General features: G+C 43.8%; 1 protein-coding gene across 2 annotated transcripts in view; it reads right to left on the minus strand.

Moving 5' to 3' along the window:
- RIOX1 (ribosomal oxygenase 1) overlaps positions 1 to 17,811 on the minus strand; it is a 69,850-nt gene extending 52,039 nt beyond the window's left edge. Inside the window, exons 1-4 of one of the 2 annotated variants that reach the window (XM_075338134.1) lie at positions 17,732 to 17,811; positions 9,160 to 9,378; positions 6,052 to 6,197; positions 4,967 to 5,066 (exon numbers count right to left, since the gene is read on the minus strand). In XM_075338134.1, coding sequence (XP_075194249.1) covers positions 4,967 to 5,066; positions 6,052 to 6,197; positions 9,160 to 9,378; positions 17,732 to 17,806 — 540 coding nt within the window. In that variant the 5' untranslated portion in view covers positions 17,807 to 17,811. The remainder of the gene's footprint in view (positions 1 to 4,966; positions 5,067 to 6,051; positions 6,198 to 9,159; positions 9,379 to 17,731) is intronic. The other variant, XM_075338135.1, reaches the window with a different exon arrangement.
- Positions 17,812 to 21,321: the final 3,510 nt, after the last annotated feature.

The raw sequence follows: 21,321 nt of genomic DNA on the forward strand, positions 1-21,321 counted from the left end.
AGAACCTCCAGCTGTGACCGCAAATGACCTGAGTGACGTCACCGCTCATTGCGCAGCTCATTCATTCTCTGGAGCTCACAGAGGGCGGCCGTTCTCTATGGCCTTCGATACTGTGGATCACCAGCTCCTCCTCACTATGCTCCGCTCTATCGGGCTCAAGGACACCGTTCTTTCTTGGTTCTCCTTTTACCTCTCTGACCGCTCATTCACTGTATCCTTCGCCGGCTCCTCTTCCTCTCCTCTTCCCCTTATGGTCGGGGTTCCTCAGGGTTCAGTCCTTGGCCCCCTCCTTTTCTCTCCATACACAGCCCCTATTGGACAAACCATCAGCAAATTTGGTTTCCAGTACCATGTCTATGCTGATGACACCCAACTGTACACATCTTCTCCTGACATCACCCCTGCACTATTACAAAATACTACCGATTGTCTGTCTGCTGTCTCCAACATCATGCCCTCCCTCTATCTAAAACTGAACCGGTCAAAAACTAAACTTCTTCTGTTTCCTTCCTCTCCTAACCTTCTGAAACCCAATATTATCATTTCTGTGTGTGGCTCTACCATTACGCCCCAGCAGCACGCCCGCTGTCTTGGGGTTATATTTGACTACGATCTCTCCTTCACTCCCCACATTCGTTGACTTGCTCGTTCTTGTCAATTCCACCTCAAAAACATCTCGAGAATTCAACCTTTTCTTACTGTTGACTCTGCAAAACCTCTTACTGTCGCTCTCATTCATTCTCGCTAGGATTATTGTAATTCTTTACTAATTGGTCTCCCTGTTACTAAACTCTTCCCCTCGCCAATCCATTCTGAATGCCGCAGCCAGGATCATTTTCCTCTGCAACCACTTCACTGATGCCTCTGATGACTCTTTGCCAGTCATTGCACTGGTTGCCCATCCGCTACAGAATCCAACATAAACTTATCACCATCTCTCACAAAGCTCTCCATGGTTCCGCACCACCCTACATCTCCTTCATCATCTCTGTCTATCACCCAGCCCATGCCCTCCGCTCTGCTAATGACCCAAGACTGACATCCTCAACAATTCGAACTTCCCACTCCCGTCTTCAAGATTTCTCACGAGCTGCGCCTATGCTCTGGAACACTCTACCAAGAGCAATCCAATTAATTCCCAACATCCACACCTTTAAGCGGGCCCTAAAAACGCATTTCTTTAGACTAGCCTATCACCTCACTGCCCTGATCTAATCTAGTCCCTTTCTGCCCTTCCTAGAAATTTACTTCCAATTCTTATCCCCTGTACCTGTAAATTCTAGCCGATCACAGGTTCATACAGCTGGTTTCGAATCCCCTATTAAATCGATGGCTGGACCATATATAACAAGCTTTTCTCCCCCCCCATTCACCTTTTGTGTCTCCCCTATTTTCTCATAGACTGTAAGCTTACAAGCAGAGCCCTCACTCCTCCTGGTATCTTAATTTTGTTATTTTGTATTGTCTCATATTGTCTGTACATGTCCCCTCTGAATTGTAAAGCGCTGCGGAATATGTTGGTGCTATAGAAATAAAACTTATTATTATTATGGCCTCTCTCTGGGATATTCAGATGTAGCAGAGCTGAAGCGGCGTGGGACCTCGTGTGGATTACGCCGGACCTGGAGGGCCGTGTTGGAGGTTAATAAAGTGGTGAAGGAGGAGGCGTTTTGTACTTTATTCCAAATAAAGAATTTTTCTCTGTGTCTTGTTTATTTACTGTAATTTACAGGTTTTTGTGATGCAGGTATCTGATAGATGCCTGTGCCATCACAAACCTAGGGTTTAGTAGCAGGTGTGCGCTACTATTAACCTCTCATTACCCAGATTGGCACCGCATCACGCCACCGGGAAGAGTCGGTATCACAGCGGGATTCTCACATCTAATACATGCGGCAATACCAGATGGCTGCGGGCTGAGCTGGTATCATGGCTGGGGATGAAAATTGGGGGGGGGGGGGGGTCTGCATGTCAGTTGTTTTTTTTTTAAATTTAAATAAAAAAAATTTAAAAAAAGCCGCATGCAGTTTCTCTTAGATCGGAATCACACTTGCGAGGGACTCGCGTGAGTCTGCCATGGCATCACCCGGCAAAACCTCGCATGTGTGACTGTGGGCACTGGATACACACAGCACAGGCACAGCCCGACAGCTGGGGCTGCAGCCGCGGGCTATATCTGTGCTGCAGATTGTTTTATTTTTTACCACAATACTGACCCATAGACACTTTCACTGCTTGCCCCGCCCACCGGCCGTCCTGCCACCTGTGATTGGTTGCAGTCAGCTGACACGCTGCTACTCAGGGTGGGGGCGCGTCTAACTGCAACCAATTACACGCGCCGGTGGGTGGGCAAAGCAGTGAATATTGAATTGTCGGCTCCGGAAGGGAAAGCGTGACCCGGAAGGAGTGTGCCGCCATGACACAGCCTCTGTGAGTACACTGCGCGCGTTCCTGCCCCTATCCCCTACACAGACTTTTTTAATCTCCGGATTCTGGTGCCCATTGACTTATATGGGTACCGGATTCCAGAGCGCATCGGACTTATTTTTAAATCTGGCAGTGATCCGCTGGTCCTGTTATTTTTGGGAGTTCGATCAGCTCTAAATTCATTTAAGACATGAAGGGCAGTTAATCCAGAAAAACTGCTAGAAAATTTGAAGGTATTTTAAGATGCAGTAATAAAATCCATCACTTATGAAACAGGCTCTGAGCTACAAGCCTCAGAACAAGCAAATGACTGCATGTCAAAAGAGACTTGTTTGGGCCAAGCAATAAAAGGACTTGACATCAGATCAGTGGAAATCTATACTGTCATCTGAGGAGTCCAAATTTCTAATTTGATGTAATCGCCATGTCGTTCGGAGATGCAGAAAAGTTGAGCAGATGGTTTCTACTTGTGAGGTGCCCACTGTGAAACATAGCTACTGAAAAAATCGTTCTATCAGTCAGCGTAGGGGTAAACAGCAATCAAATTACAATTTGCCAATGGCAACTAGAAACCCTAAACTAAAGACTGATCTATTTAAAATTTAACTTTTAATTCATTATTTAAGATATAGGGACATACAACTTAAAAACACTAAACATTGTGGTCTAGCTCTAATTGATATAAATAATCGTTCCTTCTGGAGTGATTTTTTATCCAGACCGAAGTCTGTGAGTGATCTCTATATTATTCCTGTCATAAATGACCATTAATGTTTGCTATTTAAAAAACATAAAGCAGTAGCCTCCCCAACAGGTTTCACCACACTGGCGTCATCAGGGGGCTGAGGCTAATACTGTATTAGGAACGATTATTTATATCAATTAGAGCTAGACCACAATGTTTAGTGTTTTTAAGTTGTATGTCCCTATATCTTAAATAATGAATTAAAAGTTAAATTTTAAATAGATCAGTCTTTAGTTTAGGGTTTCTAGTTGCCATTGGCAAATTGTAATTTGATCACTGTGAAACATGGAACGGGGGTATGATTGTGTGCATGTGCTCTACTAGTGATTTATACCAAAATTCAAGACACACTTACCCATGGCTACCGCAGAATTCTGCACTGAAATGCCATCTCATCTGGTTTGCACTTAGTAAGACCATTATTTGTGCTGAGACAAAACAATGACCCAAAACACCTCTGAGCTATGTAAGAACAATGTGACCAAGAAGAATAGAGAGCTGCATTATAAGACATGGCTTTCGATCATCCAACCTCAACCCATTTCAGATGGTTTGGGATGAGTTGGACTGCAGTGTGAAGGGAAGGCAGGCAACATAAATTAAGAACCTTTGGGTACTCCTGCAAGACTTTTGGAAAGCCATTCCAGGTGATGACCTGAGGAATCTGCTTGGAAAGAATGCCAACAGGGTGTAAAGCTGTCACCAAAATAAAAAGGGAGGTACTTTGAGAAAGCTAAGGTTTACGGTGGCTCAGTGGTTAGCATGGCAGTCTTGCAGCGCTGGGGTCCTGGGTTCAAATCCCACCAAGGACAACATCTGCAAGGAGTTTGTATGTTCTCCCCGTGTTTGCGTGGGTTTCCTCCGGGTTCTCCGGTTTCCTCCCACACTCCAAAGACATACAGATAGGGACTCTAGATTGTGAGCCCCAATGTGGACAGTGTTGCCAATGTATGTAAAGCGCTGTGGAATTAATAGCGCTATATAAGTGAATAAAATTATTATTATTATTATTATTGTTGTTTAAAACGGGTTTGGGTTGTTCAACATGTGTTTCTTTACTCCTTGCTTCCATATCTGTTCTTTTATGGTTTTGCTGCTATCAGTCTGAATCTAGATTGTGCACATTCCAATAAAAACAAAATTGCACACTCCTAATCATTGCATGATCAGCAGTGTCCAAACTTTTGACCAGTACTGTATAATTTTCAACTATTTGTAAGTATACTTGTGCTACTTCTACTCTCTACAATAATAATAAGAAAGATCTGGTCACTTTTTATTATTGCAAGCATGAATGGTCTACAACATGACCATTAATCTTGCATCTGCTGGAACATTATTGGACTGGGGTGGAAAAACTCAGTGGGTCATGTTTTTTGTGTTTATTTTTTGTGTTAATAATGTAAAGACTATCATCCACGTTACATACCATTAAAAACTATTCATGCCATGTTTCATAGTTTTTATGGTTTAAGGTAGACTTAAGTTCATCGAGTTCAACATGTTGATCCAGAGGAAAGCAAAAACCCCTTGCGGCAGATACTAATAGCTCCATATTAAGAGACAAATTCCTTCCCGACTCCACATATGCAATAAGTTCTCTGGATCAATGCCCCATCACAGAATCTACTGCCCATATAGCCTGTAATATTCTATTTTTCAAGAAAGGCATCCAGATCCTTCTTCAATTTTAGTAGTGAATCCCTATTAAAACGTCCAAGAGACCTCCTTAGTCTCACTGGGGTTACAGTTTGGTGTTTCAGAGTACAAAACAGCATTGAGGCAACAACTCACTTCTCTGAGAATCCGATCAAACTCTGAGGTAGAAAAGAATCCATTGTAGTATTTGCTATTGTGTCGTTTAAGTAGAGCGGGCTTCTTCTCCCAAATGCATCTGGGGGGAATGGACACACATATCAGATAGACGATATATATGGAAAAAATTAAATAGAGAAATGTTCCAGGAGCATAGCGCTCCAATCACCAGTGTTGACAAACTACATAAATGATGAGCTGAGAAGGCCAGGTAGCACCATGCTAATATGGCAACCAGCCTTCTCCTGAATGCAGGCCAAGTATGATGCCAACGTCTTGCCTATACTATATCAGATGATTAAAAGGGTTGTCTTCTACTTGGAAAACCCCTTCTTAAATGTTATAGTCCCCTGTTTAAAATTTAAAAAATCTTGCACTCACCTCCCACATCAAGTGATGTCAGCATCAGGTCTTCAGTGCTCACGAGACACACATGGGCCGAAGGAAGCGTGCTTGCTTCAGCCAGTGACATAATACCATTAGAGCTCTGGCATGAAATAGCCGATGTGAGAATAAGGATTTTATGTTTTACATGGGGGAACTACAACATTTAAAGCAGGGGTTGTCCACTACCCAGACAACCCCTGCTCAATCTCTATGTTTTCCAACAATAAAATAATACCACTTATACTCACTTCTGGTGCCAGCACCATTCAAGCAGTTGTTATCCTGAGCATTGCATGAAATTAGTATGTCACGCGACCCCTGTAGTCAATCAGCGCTTGCTTCACTGTCCCCCTCCTTCAGACAAGCGGAGGAAACGAGAGCTGCGTCTGCACTCAATTCCTCTGGATGTCAATCAATTCCGAAGAAAGCCAGTTAAGCTGCAGGAACTGCGTGTCAAAACATTGTCACACAATCCTTGGGAGATCTGGTGACAACCGAACTGGAACAGTGTTGGAGGGGAGTATAGGTGTTGTTATTTTACTGTGGGGAAACATAAGGATTGAGAAGGAGCCCCTTTAAGAAGGGGTTGTCTAAGTAGTTAACATCTTTCATTCAACAAACTTTGCAGCCACTTAGTCAAAGGGAAAATCATGTCTGCATAAATATAGGTAACGTACCTGAAGAAGTCATCTGGTTTTACAGGAGAAATAAGCCAATCAAACAAGGCTTTAGCTCGATCCCTACTGTTCTGGATTTTACCCAAATTCTGCAGCACGGAGTCTAGCGGAGGACCTACATGCCGTTTGCTGCTGTTCTCCGAGCCCTGGAAAAAGGTGCAAATTTTAATGATACTTTGGTTGATGCTAGAAAAGGCCATATCCACAAAAAAAAAAAAAAAATTCCCTATAGAATGGACATCTGGTCTAAAACCTTATTTAGGATCTCACCCTATCAACCACTACCACTCCTCACAAATACCGTCACACTCTCCATGCTTGTAATACTGTTTCTTAGGCCTCCTTCACACATCCGTGTCTCCAGTATATGTGATATTCATTTTCACCCGAACAGGAGACAAGGACACACGTACACCCATTAAAATCAAAAAGGTTTGTGCACACATCCGTGTTTTAACACTGACTGTGTGTCATTGTGGAGCACATGCGTGTTCGTATGCTCCACACGGTGTCATTTTGTGTTTTTTGCCAGCAGCACTGATGTCACACGGACTGCACACTGATGTGATCCGTGTGACATGTATTGGAGGAAACACATCACTGAGAAATATGTATTTTTATACTTGCCTGTCTCCGGCGCTGCGGTTTCCAGCGCTGCTGTCACACTTGCTTCCGAGCCTGCTCATTATGCTCAAATATTCACTGCACCGACTGCGGACCCGGAAGCAAATAGGACAGCAGCGCCGGAGATAGGCAAGTATACAAAGTTTGTGCGGGCTGTGTGCTATCCGGATGTCACACGGATTGTACACGAACAGCACACAGAACACACATTCACAAATGGACAAATGTACCTACACCATGGACCGTGAAAAATGTTTACTTTTTGCATGGACATATGAAGGGGGCCTTAGAATGATGGAGTCATGTAAGGCCTTTTTTTTAGCTTTTGTCTTCTGTTTTATTCCTCTCATTGCTGGTTGTTCTGCTTACCTAGATTCACTTTGTTGGAGATTTTATGTGGTGAACAGAAATAATTAAATAAATCACCGTATATATTAAAAAAAAAAAAAAATCTTCATTTGACATCCAACGATAAAAAAGTTTAAGGCCTCTTTCACATGTCTGTGAAAAACCACACATGTTTTGCACGGACTTGTAAAAGGTGCATATGGCCCTCCGAGTGCCGTGATTTTGGCACATGAGTGTTCTCCGTGATAATACATGGAGAACAGGAACTTTATTCTCACCTGTTCCTGGTGCTGATGTCTTCCACTCTGCTGTCTCCAGCCCTGCTGACTCCCTGCTGCTGCTGCTGCTTCTGGCCCGAAGTGCAGTGAATATGCGATGAGCATAATGACCGGGGGTCGGAAGCTAGTGACAACAGCAGCAGAGACAGCAGGGCTGGAGGAGGAGAGTATAGAAATTCATTTTATTTCACAGAAACGTGGTTTTCTCCAGTATGTGTCACACGCATCATATACGTGCGGTCTGTGTGACACCCGTACTGCCGGAGAAAAACGGACATTTCTACGTGTGGAGCTCATGGACACACATATGCTCCAAACAGACACACTGTCCATGGGAAAACACGCACGTGTACGCAAACCCATTGATTTTAATGGATCTACATGTGCCCGTGTCTCCGACACGTGTGAAAATAGACATAAAATGTACCAGAGGCACTCCCAATCACATATGTAGGTGCTCATGTTCATGGATTGGCAACCCCACAAATTAGAAGAAAAGAAGCGGCACTCAAATGCTTTGCTCCTATGAATTTCCTTTATTCCACAGTGTGAATGCGTTCTCGGCTAAACAGCCTCCTTTTAACTGTCTTGTTTGAAGAAGGCTGTGTAGCCGAAAACAAGGTCACACTATCGAATAAAGGAAATTCAAAGGAGCAAAGCATTTGAGTGCCGCTTCTTTTCTTCTAGACTGAGGAGGAAGAGGGAATTTTCTTTGGGGTATGCATCCAATATGAACATTACATTTCTGATGGACTGGCCATGCATTACTGGAAATAAAAGAAAAGCAATCTGCATCTATACAATGCTGGCAGACTTCAGACCCTGGACAGAGCATGAGCTATCGTGGACAGCAAGGAACAGAACTAGAAAAGCAAATAAGGTTTTTAGTGATCGCACCTTATTTAACCACAGAAAGGGTTGAATATTAGACGGGGAACATTGAGAGACTGCAAACCTGTAGCCTAAAGCCAGACAACCCCTTTAATAGACCACTAATTGGAACCATTTAGTGTACATTGTGGAGAGGCAGGGAAGACACTCAGCATGACATTTTGTCCAACTAGAAATGCTGTAATTAAACCACTGATAATATAAAGAGTCCGGACATCGCAGATTATCAGTGTGCATTGTACACTACAAATCCAACAGAAAATTACAATATTGTTGATGGGAAACGAAAATGGCATCCATATGTAGGGATCGTTTCTTTGAATTTCACATGTATAGGGGTTAAATCTATGATAAATCTGCACCAGAACCCCATAAAAAAATAAAATTAATAAATCTTTATTTTTATATAGCGCTAACATATTCCGCAGCGCTTTACATACATCAGGAACACTGTCCCCATTGGGGCTCACAATCTAAATTCCCTATCTGTATGTCTTTGGAGTGTGGGAGGAAACTGGAGTACCCGGAGGAAACCCACACAAACACGGGGAGAACATACAAACTTCTTGCAGATGTTGTCCTTGGTGGGATTCGAACCCAGGACCCCAGCGCTGCAAGACTGCAGTACTAACCACTGAGGCAATGTGCGCATTTGCTACATAAGAGTCTTAAATAGCCCTCTGTAGTGGGAAAAACTCTACAAATAGTGTCATGATTTGGGCTCTAAGGGGAGAACTTTTCTCCTTGCAGAGACTGAAAAAACAATCTGGCTGTCAGTGGTGAGGATTCTTATAGCTGTAATGCTCCTCTGGGATATATTCAAATTGTCCCTCCAGTGAGGAAGGAGACAAACTCTAGCACCACCTATTGGAAGTAGCAATTCTAAAAGTCAAAAGTAGCCGTTTAACAAGCCTTGTCACATGACCTAGGATTTGGGCTATAAGGGTGGGAGGTGTTGAGCTATTACCTTTAGTCGCTGAGGGGGCAGATTTTTTCCATTGGTGATCTTGTTTGGGGTTTTGCCTTTTTTATTGGAGCTCTTTTTTTTATTTGGATATGACACACAATTCTCTTCTTCTTGGGGTTCAGAGTTTCTTATCAGTGCTTTATTCTTTGCTTTCTTCTTTTTTAGCACCTTTTCTGGCGACTTTGAGATTACACTTTTTTTCTTCCTCTCCAAAAGCAACTAAAACAAAAATAGAGGGGACATCAGTACAACTGGAAAAAATACGACTAAAGTCACATTATATTCAACAGCAATGGATTCTGTGATGAACTTTCGAAAGGCACAACGTGGGGATTGCTACTTCGTTTTGGAATACTGGTGTGAAGTCAACAATTAAATCACAATGTGTGAACATCGGCGTAAAGTGTTGTATTATTTAACCTGGGAATATGATGGAGGCTGTACAGATTGGACATTGCACACACAGCAGTTGGCTACTAATGGGGAAAGCTGGCTAGAACATAAGCTCTCCTCTACGAGGAAGACAGGTAACTTGTGCCACCTATTAGAGGTAGTTACTAGTGATGAGCAAACCATTCAGTGCTCAGGTGGTCGTAACAAGTGGTTTGACGCACTGATGATCGGTACTCGTTTACCAAGTATAATGGAAGTCAAAGGGGAACTCGAGAGCTTATCCAGATTTTTCGGAAAAATGCTTGAGTTCCCCATTGACTTACATTATACTCAGTAAACAAGTACCAAGCACCAGGGCATCAAAACACTTATTACGAGCAGAGAACAGTTTACTCATCACTACTAGTTAACCTTTAAGGCACTGCTCAACCTTTTAAAGGGGTTCTTCCATCTTCTTGTTCAGGAGCGCCTGCCTCTCCAGCCTCACAGATTCCTATTGCTGGTCAGCGTCCACTCTTGCTTAATTGGCAGTTTTGTGCTGCTGGCCTAAACTGTGCTCTTCAGTGCCACTATGTGAGGCACTAAACCTGGCCGGGTTAAAAGCTAAAAGTGCAGGATCCGACGAACCTGTAGCATACTTGGTCACTGCTGAGAAGTACAGTACTGTAGAGGTAACTAAGGCAACAAGAAGTAAACAATACAAATTAAAAATCACCATGCCCTTGAGAACGAAGAGAATTTGCAACAGCAATTAAACTGCAAAATGTATTGTCTTTACAAGCACTTTCCAATTTTACCTATTTATGATTGGAATAACCTTTTAATCATCTACATGAATTAAGAGCTCAATGTTTGGTCCAGAAGGCCTGTGCGCACCCAGGGCTCATACACAGCTGAAAAGTCCACCGCACATTACAGCAGCAATGCGGTGTATAAGGTTTAAAAATCTCATGCATACGCCACAAAAAAAATCTGCAATATACATGTCTGGCGCTGCCAATCTGAATGTCATGGCATGTCAATCTACAATGTGGACATCACCAGGGATTGTATCCTTGAAATGTGCCACTTGACTATCAGATCTGTAACTAAATCCACAGCAATATTTGTTTGTCTGCACATACACCCCAAGTCTCCCTATATGCTATCTAGTGTCTCCACAAGGAGAAATAGCGCCCCCTAGAATATGGGCAAGGGAAAAATCGCATCATCAAATTACGTCTGGTTTCACAGGATAGGAAAAACAAGAGCTACAGAACAAGTGATGTGGGACTGATCAAGATGGCGCTCAGCCTTTCAAATGTTCTTGTCTTGTATTCCATCTTCCCCTTTGTAGTGGTAAAGAATAAACCCTAGGACTGGCTCCAAGTGACTGTAATAGAAGCAGTATGGCAGTCTTAAGGCCCCTTTACACACTGCAACATTGCAAATGACATCGCTGTAACGTCACCGGTTTTGTAATAGCGACCTCCCCAGCGACATTGCAGTGTGTGACCCGCATCAGCGACCTGGCCCCTGCTGTGAAGTTGCTGATCACTATACATCTCTCAGGACCATTCTTTGGTCCTTTGTTTCCCGCTGCGCAGCATGAATCGGTGTATTTGACACCGTTACAGCTACTTTGTTAGCGACTTCCCTTTCAAATAGCTGTTTTACAACGTCCCCAATGACTAGCTAGGTCGTTCTGCAGGTCCGTATCACTGTAGTGTCGTTTTCCAGGTCTGCCTGTTTGACAGCTCACCAGCGACTCAGAGACTTTGTAGCGATCCCGGCCAGGTTGGGATCGCTGGTGGGATCGCTAGAAAGTCTCAGTGTGTAAAGGGGCCTTTACTGATTAGTAGCATTGCAGGGGGTTTGTGGTGTTACAGATGGGAGCAGCAGCGATTTATAATTGTACTGTTTACTACTCATTACCTAGGTTACCAGCCCCCTCTGCAGTCTAGTGGTAGCGGCTGATCTCCTAGGCAGGGAGTGCAGTGTATAAAAGGTCTGTGTGTAAGCATTGCCTTAGTGCGCTGTATTCCTGATCTTGGCCAGCTTCAGGACCCCCCCTTCCCATACTCCTTTGATGCCTGTGCTTACAGCGTCGGGGTGCAGCCACCTGTGCAGATACCTCTGGACTAGTACTCAGGAGTGCACCGACACCAGAAAGCAGAGCTAGGGAGTATCCAGAATAATTCCCAAAATCTGACAAATCTTACATAAAAGGAAAAAGGTGTTTAGAGGGGTTAATTAGAATAAAAAAACAACATCTACCCGCACTCAGGTGTACATAAACAATTCAACGGTCCATCACTGTCTCCGATGCTGCGCTGTGACTGTTGATTGGCTGCAGCTGTCACCACTGCAGCCAATCACTGAGCACAGTGGCTCTGAAAATGTAGACAGGACAAGTCGCTGAACTTAGGGATTGGCATATATGCTGTACACTGCAGCCAATCAACAGAGAGGGGGACTAAGGCACACTATGTTTATAGGTCACTGAGCCTGCAGGAGGTTTTATTGGAAAGGGGACATCTCCTTAAGGGTATGTGCGCACTAGGCGTTTTTTTCACGCTGCGTTTTTATGTGCGTTTTTGTCTCAAAAAACGCACCCGCGGCTAAAAAAACGCGGCAAAAACGCATGCGTTTTTGCCGCGATTTGGTGCGTTTTTTGCTGCGTTTTTGCTCACTGCGTTTTTAATCAGTGCACAATGCCATTAAAGATTGTTGATGAAAAAAAAAAGGTCTGATGTCATTTCCTTCTTCAAAATGTTCATTGTATGCAGGAGAGCAGACAGCTGCAGAACTAGTGTATGCAGGAGAGCAGACAGCAGCTGCAGAACTACAAGGCTCAGCATCCTCCATTCACTAGTGTATGCAGTTTTTTGCCCAAAAAGAAAAAAAAAATGACATGGGCTTCGCCATATTTTTGTATGCTAGCCGGGTACAGCAGGCAGGTACGGGCTGCCCCCAACCCCCAGCTGCCTATTTGTACCCGGCTGGGAACCAAAAATATAGAGAAGCCCTTTTTTTTTTTAATTATTTCATGAATTTCATGAAATAATTACTAAAAAAAAAAAAAAAAAAAATGACGTGGGCTTCGCCTAATTTTTGAGTCCAGCCGGGTACAACTAGGCAGCTGGGGATTGGAATCCACAGTGCAGGGTGCCCAAGATCTCTGGGCACCCCCACTGCGAATTGCAGTCCACAGCCACCCCAGAAAATGGCGCTTTCATAGAAGCGCCATCTTCTGGCGCTGTATCCAACTCTTCCAGCTGCCCTGATGCCGGGTGGCTAGCTAGGTAATAATGGAGTTAGGGCTAGCTGTATATTATCAGCTAGCCCTAAGCCCGAAATTCATGGTGTCACGCCAATATTAGACATGGCCACCATGAATTTCTAGTAATGATAAAAAAAAAAAAAAAAAACAACACACAGAAAATTTTTTTTATTAGAAATAAAACACAACACAATTAGTGACTCCATCTTTATTGAAATAAAGAACCCCGCTCCGCAGTAATCCTGGGTCAGGGTCCCGCGCCGTCCAATCTGGATCCAATATCATCTGATCGGTTTGCTGGAAGGCAAAGCGATCAGATGATGTGTCAGGATCAAGTGCCTGAATCACATAACACATCGGCTGATTGTATAAAAGCCGATTATACAATCAGCAGATGCATCAGTAGAAAAAAAAAATAAAAAAAAAAAAATACATACTCACTTATGTGCTGATTACCGGCAGCTCTTGCAGCGATCGGATGAGAGTCTGATCCTGTCCCATCGCTGCCGGAGCTGCCGGTAATCAGCTGATGAAGTCCCCTGACGGCAGGATCAGCTGATAGCCGGCCGGGCGACACAGCGAGAATTACGATCAGCTGATGCGTCAGGTGACTGCATCAGGTGATCCACCGCCAGGTCCTGCAAGCAAGGTCCTGCCCCGGGGAGACTGCACACAGCCGGAGCGGCGGGACCGGGACAGGAGCGGACATGGCACCGGGACCCTGCAGACGCAGACAGGTGAGTATATATGACATTTTTTTTTTCTACTGTTCACTTTGGTTTTCGCCGCTGCCTCCACCTCCCGCCCAGACATGGCGCCGCACGGAGCTGACATGCACAGGACGGGAGGTGGACGCAGCGGTGACGGTACCGGGAGGATTCATGCTTCTGTGTTTACCAACAGAAGGAATCCTCTTCCTGTACACGTCACTGTAGTACCCACCCCTTGCGTTTATAGCTGCGTTTTTAGTCATAGAAACGCAGCTATATTTGCAATGTGCCTTTTTCATTGCGTTTTTGAACATCTCATTGAACTCAATGGGTGAAAAACGCAGTGAAAAACGCAGAAATAATTGACATGCTGCGTTTTTGTGGTCACCACAAAAACGCAGCTAAAAAAAAAACGCTGTGTGCAGACAGCACTTCTGAAAACCCATTGACATTGCTGGGGAAGCAATGTCACTGCGTTTTCAGCACAAAAACGCGGTAAAAAACGCCGCTAAAAACGCGGCAAAAACGCCTAGTGCGCACAAGGCCTAATGGAATATTTACAGTTTATGCCTAAGGCCTTGTGCCCACAGGGCGTTTTTACAGCGTTTTTTCTAGCGTTTTTCATTGCTTTTTTTAATCAATAAAAGCAAAGAAAAAGCATCCCAGCAAAGTCTATGAGAATCAGGACTTGCTGTGCCCACGTTGCTTCTTTTTCAGTTGCTTTTTTTCTTGCTGAAAAAAGAAGCAACATGTCAATTGTTTTAGCGTTTTTTCCTGCTTTTTTCCCCAATTGACTTCAATGGAGTCAGGGAAAAAAGCAAGAAAAAACGCATGTGTAATGCCCACGTTGCTTTATATTTTATGCGTTTGGGCGTTTTTAGGGAGAAAAGAAAGCTATGGCTATGTAGATTCCTTCATAGAAGAAAGCCACATAGCCAGCGTCGGCAGCTGTTATCTTATCTCCCATTGTTTACCGCGACACCTCTGCAGGGACCCCCGCTGACGTCACAAGGTAAAGAGTTCATCACAGCGGGGGATCTCCAGGAAATACCCCAGTAATCCTCCTGCATGAATTGTATTCACCTCCTGACATCCCCGAACTTATACAGCGAGGTGTCACGGTAAACAATGCATGGACCTCCGCTGATGTCACAATGTAAAGAGTTCATCCCAGCGGGGATCTCCAAGAATGTGGGCGGCATTGCTCGGTAATCCCCCTGCATGAATTGTATTCACCTTGTGACATCCTGAACTTCTCTGCAGGGACGTGTGGCAGTAAACAATGCAGGGACCCCCGCTGACGTCACAAGGTGAATAGTTCATCCCAGCGGGGGATCTCCAGGAAAGCCCCCGGTAATTCTCCGGCATGAATTGAATTCACCTCCTGACATCACCGGACTTCCCTGCAAAGAGATGTCGCGGTAAAACACCGCAAGAATACTGAATGCCTGGTGCACAGCCTATGCCACATAAATGCAGGCAACCCCCGCTGACGTCAAGGTGAACTCCGAAAAACCCCGGTGATCCTCCTGCATGAACTGTGTTCACCTTGTGCCGTGAACCAGACATTCAGTGTTCTTGCAGTGTTTTACCAACACCATTCTACAGGGAGGTCCGGGGATGTCACAAGGTGAATACAGTTCATGTAGGAGGATCACCGGGGTTTCCTGGAGATCCGCTGCTGGGATGAACTCTTCACCTTACTCACCTCTCTGCAGTCTCCTGGGTCACGTCCCATGGGCTCCAGGACCTGCCGGTAAGCAGCTGATTACGTCCATCGGTGAAAAGCCTGCCGGCTTTTTAATAAACAGATGATGAATCAGCTGATCTTCCCTGGACGTAAACGATCGGATGATGCTATTAGGTGATAGCATCAGCTGCTTACCAGCGGGTCCTGGAGCCCATGGGACTTTTAGACAATCAGCTGATGTGTAATCTGTTTCAGGTCCTTGAACCTGTGTCAGGTTCAAAGACCTGAATCCAATATCATCTGATCAGAAGGCAAACCGATCAGATGATGTGTCATCATCTGATCAGTTTGCCTTTCAATCAGATGATATTGGATCCGGATTGGACACCGCGGGACCCTCGACCCAGGACTACGGCGGAGGGGGGTTCTTTAGTTCAATAAAGATGGAGTCACTAATTGTGTTGTGTTTTATTTCTAATAAAAAATATTTTTCTCTGTGTTGTGTTTTTTTTATCTTTACTAGAAATTCATGGCGGCTATGTCTAATATTGGCGTGACACCATGAATTTCAGGCCTAGGGCCAGCTGATAATACAAAGCTGGCCCTAACCCCATTATTACCCAGTGAGCCACCCGATACCAGGGCCGCTGGAAGAGTTGGATACAGCACCAGAAGATGGCGCTTCCTATGAATGCGCCATTTTCTGGGGCAGCTGCGGACTGCAATTCGCACTGGGGGGGGGCCCAGAAAGCTTGGGCCACCCTGTACTGCGGATTCCAGTCCCCAGCTGCCTAGTTGTACCTGGCTGGACACATAAATTGGGCGAAGCCCATGTCGTTTTTTTTTTATTATTATTTTATGAAATTCATGAAATAATTAAAAAAAGGGCTTCCTTATATTTTTGGTTCCCAGCTGGGTACAAATAGGCAGCTGGGGGTTGGAGGCCACCCGTACCTGCCTGCTGTACCTGGCTGGCATACAAAAATATGGCGAAGCCCATGTCGATTTTTTTTTTAATTCATTAAAAAAAGAACAAAAAAAACAAACACATAACCCAAAAGGGTTATGGGTAAAAAAAAAAAAAAGCTTAGGCTCTCGCTGCATTTTCTATTGCTAGGGTAACTTAAACAGCTACTGGCTGCTAACCCCTCCTGCTTGGTGTTACCTTCACTGGCAATGAAAAATCCAATTAAGCCCTTTTTTCTTGAGTTTTTTTGCCAAAAAATTAAAAAAAAAATAAAATTAAAAAAATTCCATGGGCTTAGCCCAATTTTTGTGTCCAGCCAGGTACAACCAGACAGCTGGGGACTGGAAACCGCAATGCTGAGTGGCCCAACCTTTCTGGGCCACCCGCTGTGTATTGCAGTCCGCAGCTGCCCCAGAAAATGGTGCTTTCATAGAAGCGCCATCTTTTGGCGCTGTATCCAACTCTTCCAGTGGACATGGTGCCAGGTGGCACGCTGGTTAATACCAGCTTTGTTTTACCAGCTGGTATTAAGCCCGAGATTCTTAATGTGAAGCCAAGTTTGACTTGGATATTAAGAATCTCCAATAAAGGGTTAAAAAAAAAACACCACACAAAAAATACTTTATTAAAAATAAATACAGACACACTTAGGGACTCCATCTTTATTACTTCCTCTCACCCCTCCTCAATCCTGGTCTTCTGTCACCGATCTAGCTCTGCTATATCAGAAAGCACGGGGGAGGAAGAACGCTTCAAATCCCCGTGCTGTCTAATCACTCAATGAGTTAGCAGAGACTGCAGGTTGGTAAGCGGTGACATCACCGCTACCACCGTTGCCATAGTAACCTAATGAGCAGGTTGCTATAGCAACGGTGATCTCCGAGCACCTGATTCCCGGCACCGCTATTCACCTGCATGAGCCGGTAAATAGCGGTGCTGGTAAACGATCTAATGGATCATCATTTTCCTGTCACTTTTATTCCAAAATGGAGATTGAAAAAAATGGGCTGAACAAGGAAATGATATCAGAACACCTTTTTTTCACATCCAACTTTAATGAGCTGAAACAAGCATTCAATAGTAACAAAAAAGCATGAAAAGAAGCATGAAAAAAAAGCAAGAAAAAAAAGCATGAAAAGAAGCAAGAAAAAAAAGCATGAAAGCATGAAAAGAAGCATGAAAGCATGAAAAGAAGCACAGAAAAAAGCTGCTTTTTTTTGTGCTGAAAAAAAAGCACTGTGGGCACAAGGCCTAACCCCTTCACACCAGTACAGCAGTTCTGGGGGGACCCCCATGTACTATACATTATAGTCCCATGCCATAAAAGGTACATAAAGTACAAGGTGGAAATACCCCTTTAAGGTATATTTACAAAAACATACTTTACAAGTCATACATTAAAACAAAAATACCCTGCATTTCTAATTGCTACAAGATATCGAATGGAAACATGGTACTTGTAGTCCCCCAACAAGAGTAACCGACTAAGAACTCTCCAGTCACGGCCCCTGCAGCAGAACGACGCTCCGCTGAGCTCGGATATAACTGACCTGAGGTTTTGTCGCCTGCTTCACCTTCTGGTAGGCAGCGAACGCGGACACACGTGGGGGAACCATAGCCTCCATATACAGGAATCAGCAAGTGAGGGAAAAAGTCACGTGCGAAGCAGCTTCACTTGCCAGTGTTACGTCCTGACGTCACCGGAGCGTCTTGAGGTGCATGAGCAAAATACTGTAGCTGAAGACGATAGGAAAGTGCTCCATCTAGTGATGACTTGTGTCATAGCAGGCGCGCGCACAAGGATTTGGTAATGTATAGTTTTTTGTTTGTTTGCTTGGGGTTTTTTTTACACTTCCCAGTTTATTGCACCATGTTATTTATTTATTTATTTATTTATTTATTTATTGCACCACAATATTTAGTGACATTAGAATTTTGTTAGAAGCAACCAGTCACTGACAATTATAAACTCTCCTTATTAGGAGTTCTGTCTGGGAGCTTCAATGGGGCTGTTATTATGGGGGCACTCTGAGTGATTATTCTCCCTCTAGGTCATATTGTGCCACGGCTATAGCAGCATATCCCAGAAGTGTTTAGCATATTAGCATAAACCACATAAAGCCTTACAGCAAGAACAAGTACAGCCTATTATAATCACAATGAAACCTCATGTTCCCGGCTACAGCGTGTACATGTGCCCCAACTGTCCCTAAATGTGAGCACACAGATATATATATATATATATATATATATATATATATATATATATATATATATATATATATATATATATCTGTGCGCCCATATACTATATATAGTACAGACCAAAACTTTGGACACACCTTCTCATCTCTAGAACAACTGTTAAGAGGAGACTTTGTGCAGCAGGCCTTCATGGTAATATAGCTGCTAGGAAACCACTGCTGAGGACTGGCAACAAGCAGAAGAGACTTGTTTGGGCTAAAGAACACATGGAATGGACATTAGACCAGTGGAAATCTGTGCTTTGCTCTGAGGAGTCCAAATTTGAGATCTTTGGATCCAACCACCGTGTCTTTGTAGAAAAGGTGAATGGATGGACTCTACATGCCTGGTTTCCACCGTGAAGCATGGAGGAGGAGGTGTGACGGTGTGGAGGTGCTTTGCTGGTGACACCTGGGGATTTATTCAAAACTGAAGGCATACAGAACCAGCATGGCTGCCACAGCATCTTGCAGCGGCGTGCTATTCAATCCGGTTTGCGTTTAGTTGGACCATCATTTATTTTTCAACAGGACAATGACTCCAAACACACATCCAGGCTGTGTAAGGGCTATTTGACTAAGAAGGAGAGTGATGGGGTGCTACGCCAGATGACCTGGCATCCACAGTCACCAGACCTGAACCCAATCGAGATGGTTTGGGGTGAGCTGGACTGCAGAGTGAAGCCAAAAGGGCCAACAAGTGCTAAGCATCTCTGGGAACTCCTTCAAGACTGTTGGAAAACCATTTCCGGTGACTACCTCTTGAAGCTCATCAAGAGAATGCCAAGAGTGTGCAAAGTAGTAATGAAAGCAAAAGGTGGCTACTTTGAAGAACCTAGAATATAAGACATATTTTCAGCTGTTTCACACTTTTTTAAGTATTTAATTCCACATTGGTTAATTCATAGTTTTGATGCCTTCAATGGGAATCTACAATTTTCAGAGTCCGAAAAGAAAATAAAGAAAACTCTTTGAATGAGGAGGTGTGTCCGAACTTTTGGTCTGTACTGTATATATCCTTCTATGAATTCTGAGCTCTAGTTCCTTCCATAAATTTTCTAAATTTTCTATTGTATTCAGGTCTGGTGATTGGCTTGGTTATTCTAGCAGCTTTATTTTTTTTCTCTGAAACTAATTGAGAGTTTCCGTGACTGTGTGTTTGGGATCATTGTCTGGATGAAATGGCCACCATCATTTCACCTTCATCATCCTGGTAGATGGCAGCAGAATTTTATTAAGAATGTCTTGGTACATTTCTCCAGTCATTGTTCCTTCAATTATGTAAAGTTTACCAGTGCTTAAAGCTAAAAAAAAACAGCCCCACACTATGATGTTTCCACCTCCAAACTGCACTGTTGGTATAGTGCAGTGTTTCTCAACTCCAGTCCTCAAGTCCCACCAACAAATTATGTTTTGAGGTTTTCCTCAATCAAGTTTCTCTGATTTCCTTAATGTTGCCCAGGTGATGGAATTATTCCCTGTCTAATATTGAGGAAAACTTGAAAACATGATCTGTTGGTGGGTCTTGAGGACTGGAGTTGAGAAACACTGGTATAGTGTTTTGGGGTGATATGCAGTGTCTTTTGACCTCCAAACATGGTGTGCATCACACCATTGGCGGTCCCAGCCCGGGAGCTCTGACGTCATCCACCGCTCACTGTTCGGTCCCCATACCTCCTTCACAGTCCCACAGCCTCCAAATCAATAGGAGGGAATGTGCAATACCTGGCCATGGCTGCTATCAGAGGACAGGGCAGCATTTCCTTGCCTGCCACCGAGAACAGCTGATCAGCGGTGGTGCTGGGTGTCAGACTCGGCTGATCAGAAGACGTTGATAACCTATCCTAAGGATAGGCCATCAATGTAAAAGTAGCGGATAGCCTATTTAATTCTGGAGCACTCTATGCAGGGGTCTGGCTGCGTAATTAAATACCTTGACTGGACCCCTTTTAACACAGCCATGTATAGACAGAGAAGGGGGCTTACTGCTTATTTAAATAGCTGAGCTCGGCCACTTTTGTCACAGTCATGTATAGACAAAGAAGGGGGCTGGCTTAGTAGTCGAAATAAGAATTTATTGTCCCTTTCAGACTCTGCTCATTGGAAGATTCCAGGACCCAAGAAGCAGTGGTTACCAAAGGATCAGGGCACCTGGCCTTATACATCTATAATAGTAGTTTATGTAACTTAATATTTAAAGCTCCTTTAAGTATATTTGTTTTTGTTTGCCTGGAAAACCCTTTAATCAGAAGTCAGTGATAGTTCTATTAGTTTTTTGGGGAACTACCAATAAAATATTGTGGCAAAGAGGCTGAGTAAGAAAGTAACCTGGGTGTTCACAAACTTTCTGAAATAAAACCTGTTTCATTCTAATATTTATGCCCGTATAGGAATCTATCGAGTCATGGACTATAGTGGGGGGGAGCGTGCTCGCACTGCTTATTATTTGATCGAGCATCGTGGTGCTCTGTCGGGACTCGAGTACTGTGTATAATGGAAGTCAATGGGAAATTCGAGCATTTTCAAAAGCAGAGGCTCAATTGAGTAATGATCTGTGGTGAGCATGCTCGCCCATCACTAATGGACTATCATTCATGTACTTGGTGACCCATAGAATGCAGTGGTCACACTGATGGTCACAGACAGCAGAGGCCCCCGTGCAAGAACAGTATATGGGCCCCTTGCCATCCAAAAGCTCATTATAATCCATATTTCCACCTACTTTGGAGGGGATAGTGGCCCTCAGATCTCGTAGCCCCTGTGCAGCTTCACCAACGATATGTCCGCCGCTGAGTCGTTGCATAGCTATTTCATAGAAGTTCTTACAAAACTTTTTACTTAATTATTTAATAATAATTATTTAATTAATAATACATATTTTTTTCAGCAAATGCAGA

The sequence above is a fragment of the Anomaloglossus baeobatrachus genome, chromosome 3 (genome assembly GCF_048569485.1).
Source record: "Anomaloglossus baeobatrachus isolate aAnoBae1 chromosome 3, aAnoBae1.hap1, whole genome shotgun sequence".
Classification (NCBI taxonomy): domain Eukaryota; kingdom Metazoa; phylum Chordata; class Amphibia; order Anura; family Aromobatidae; genus Anomaloglossus; species Anomaloglossus baeobatrachus.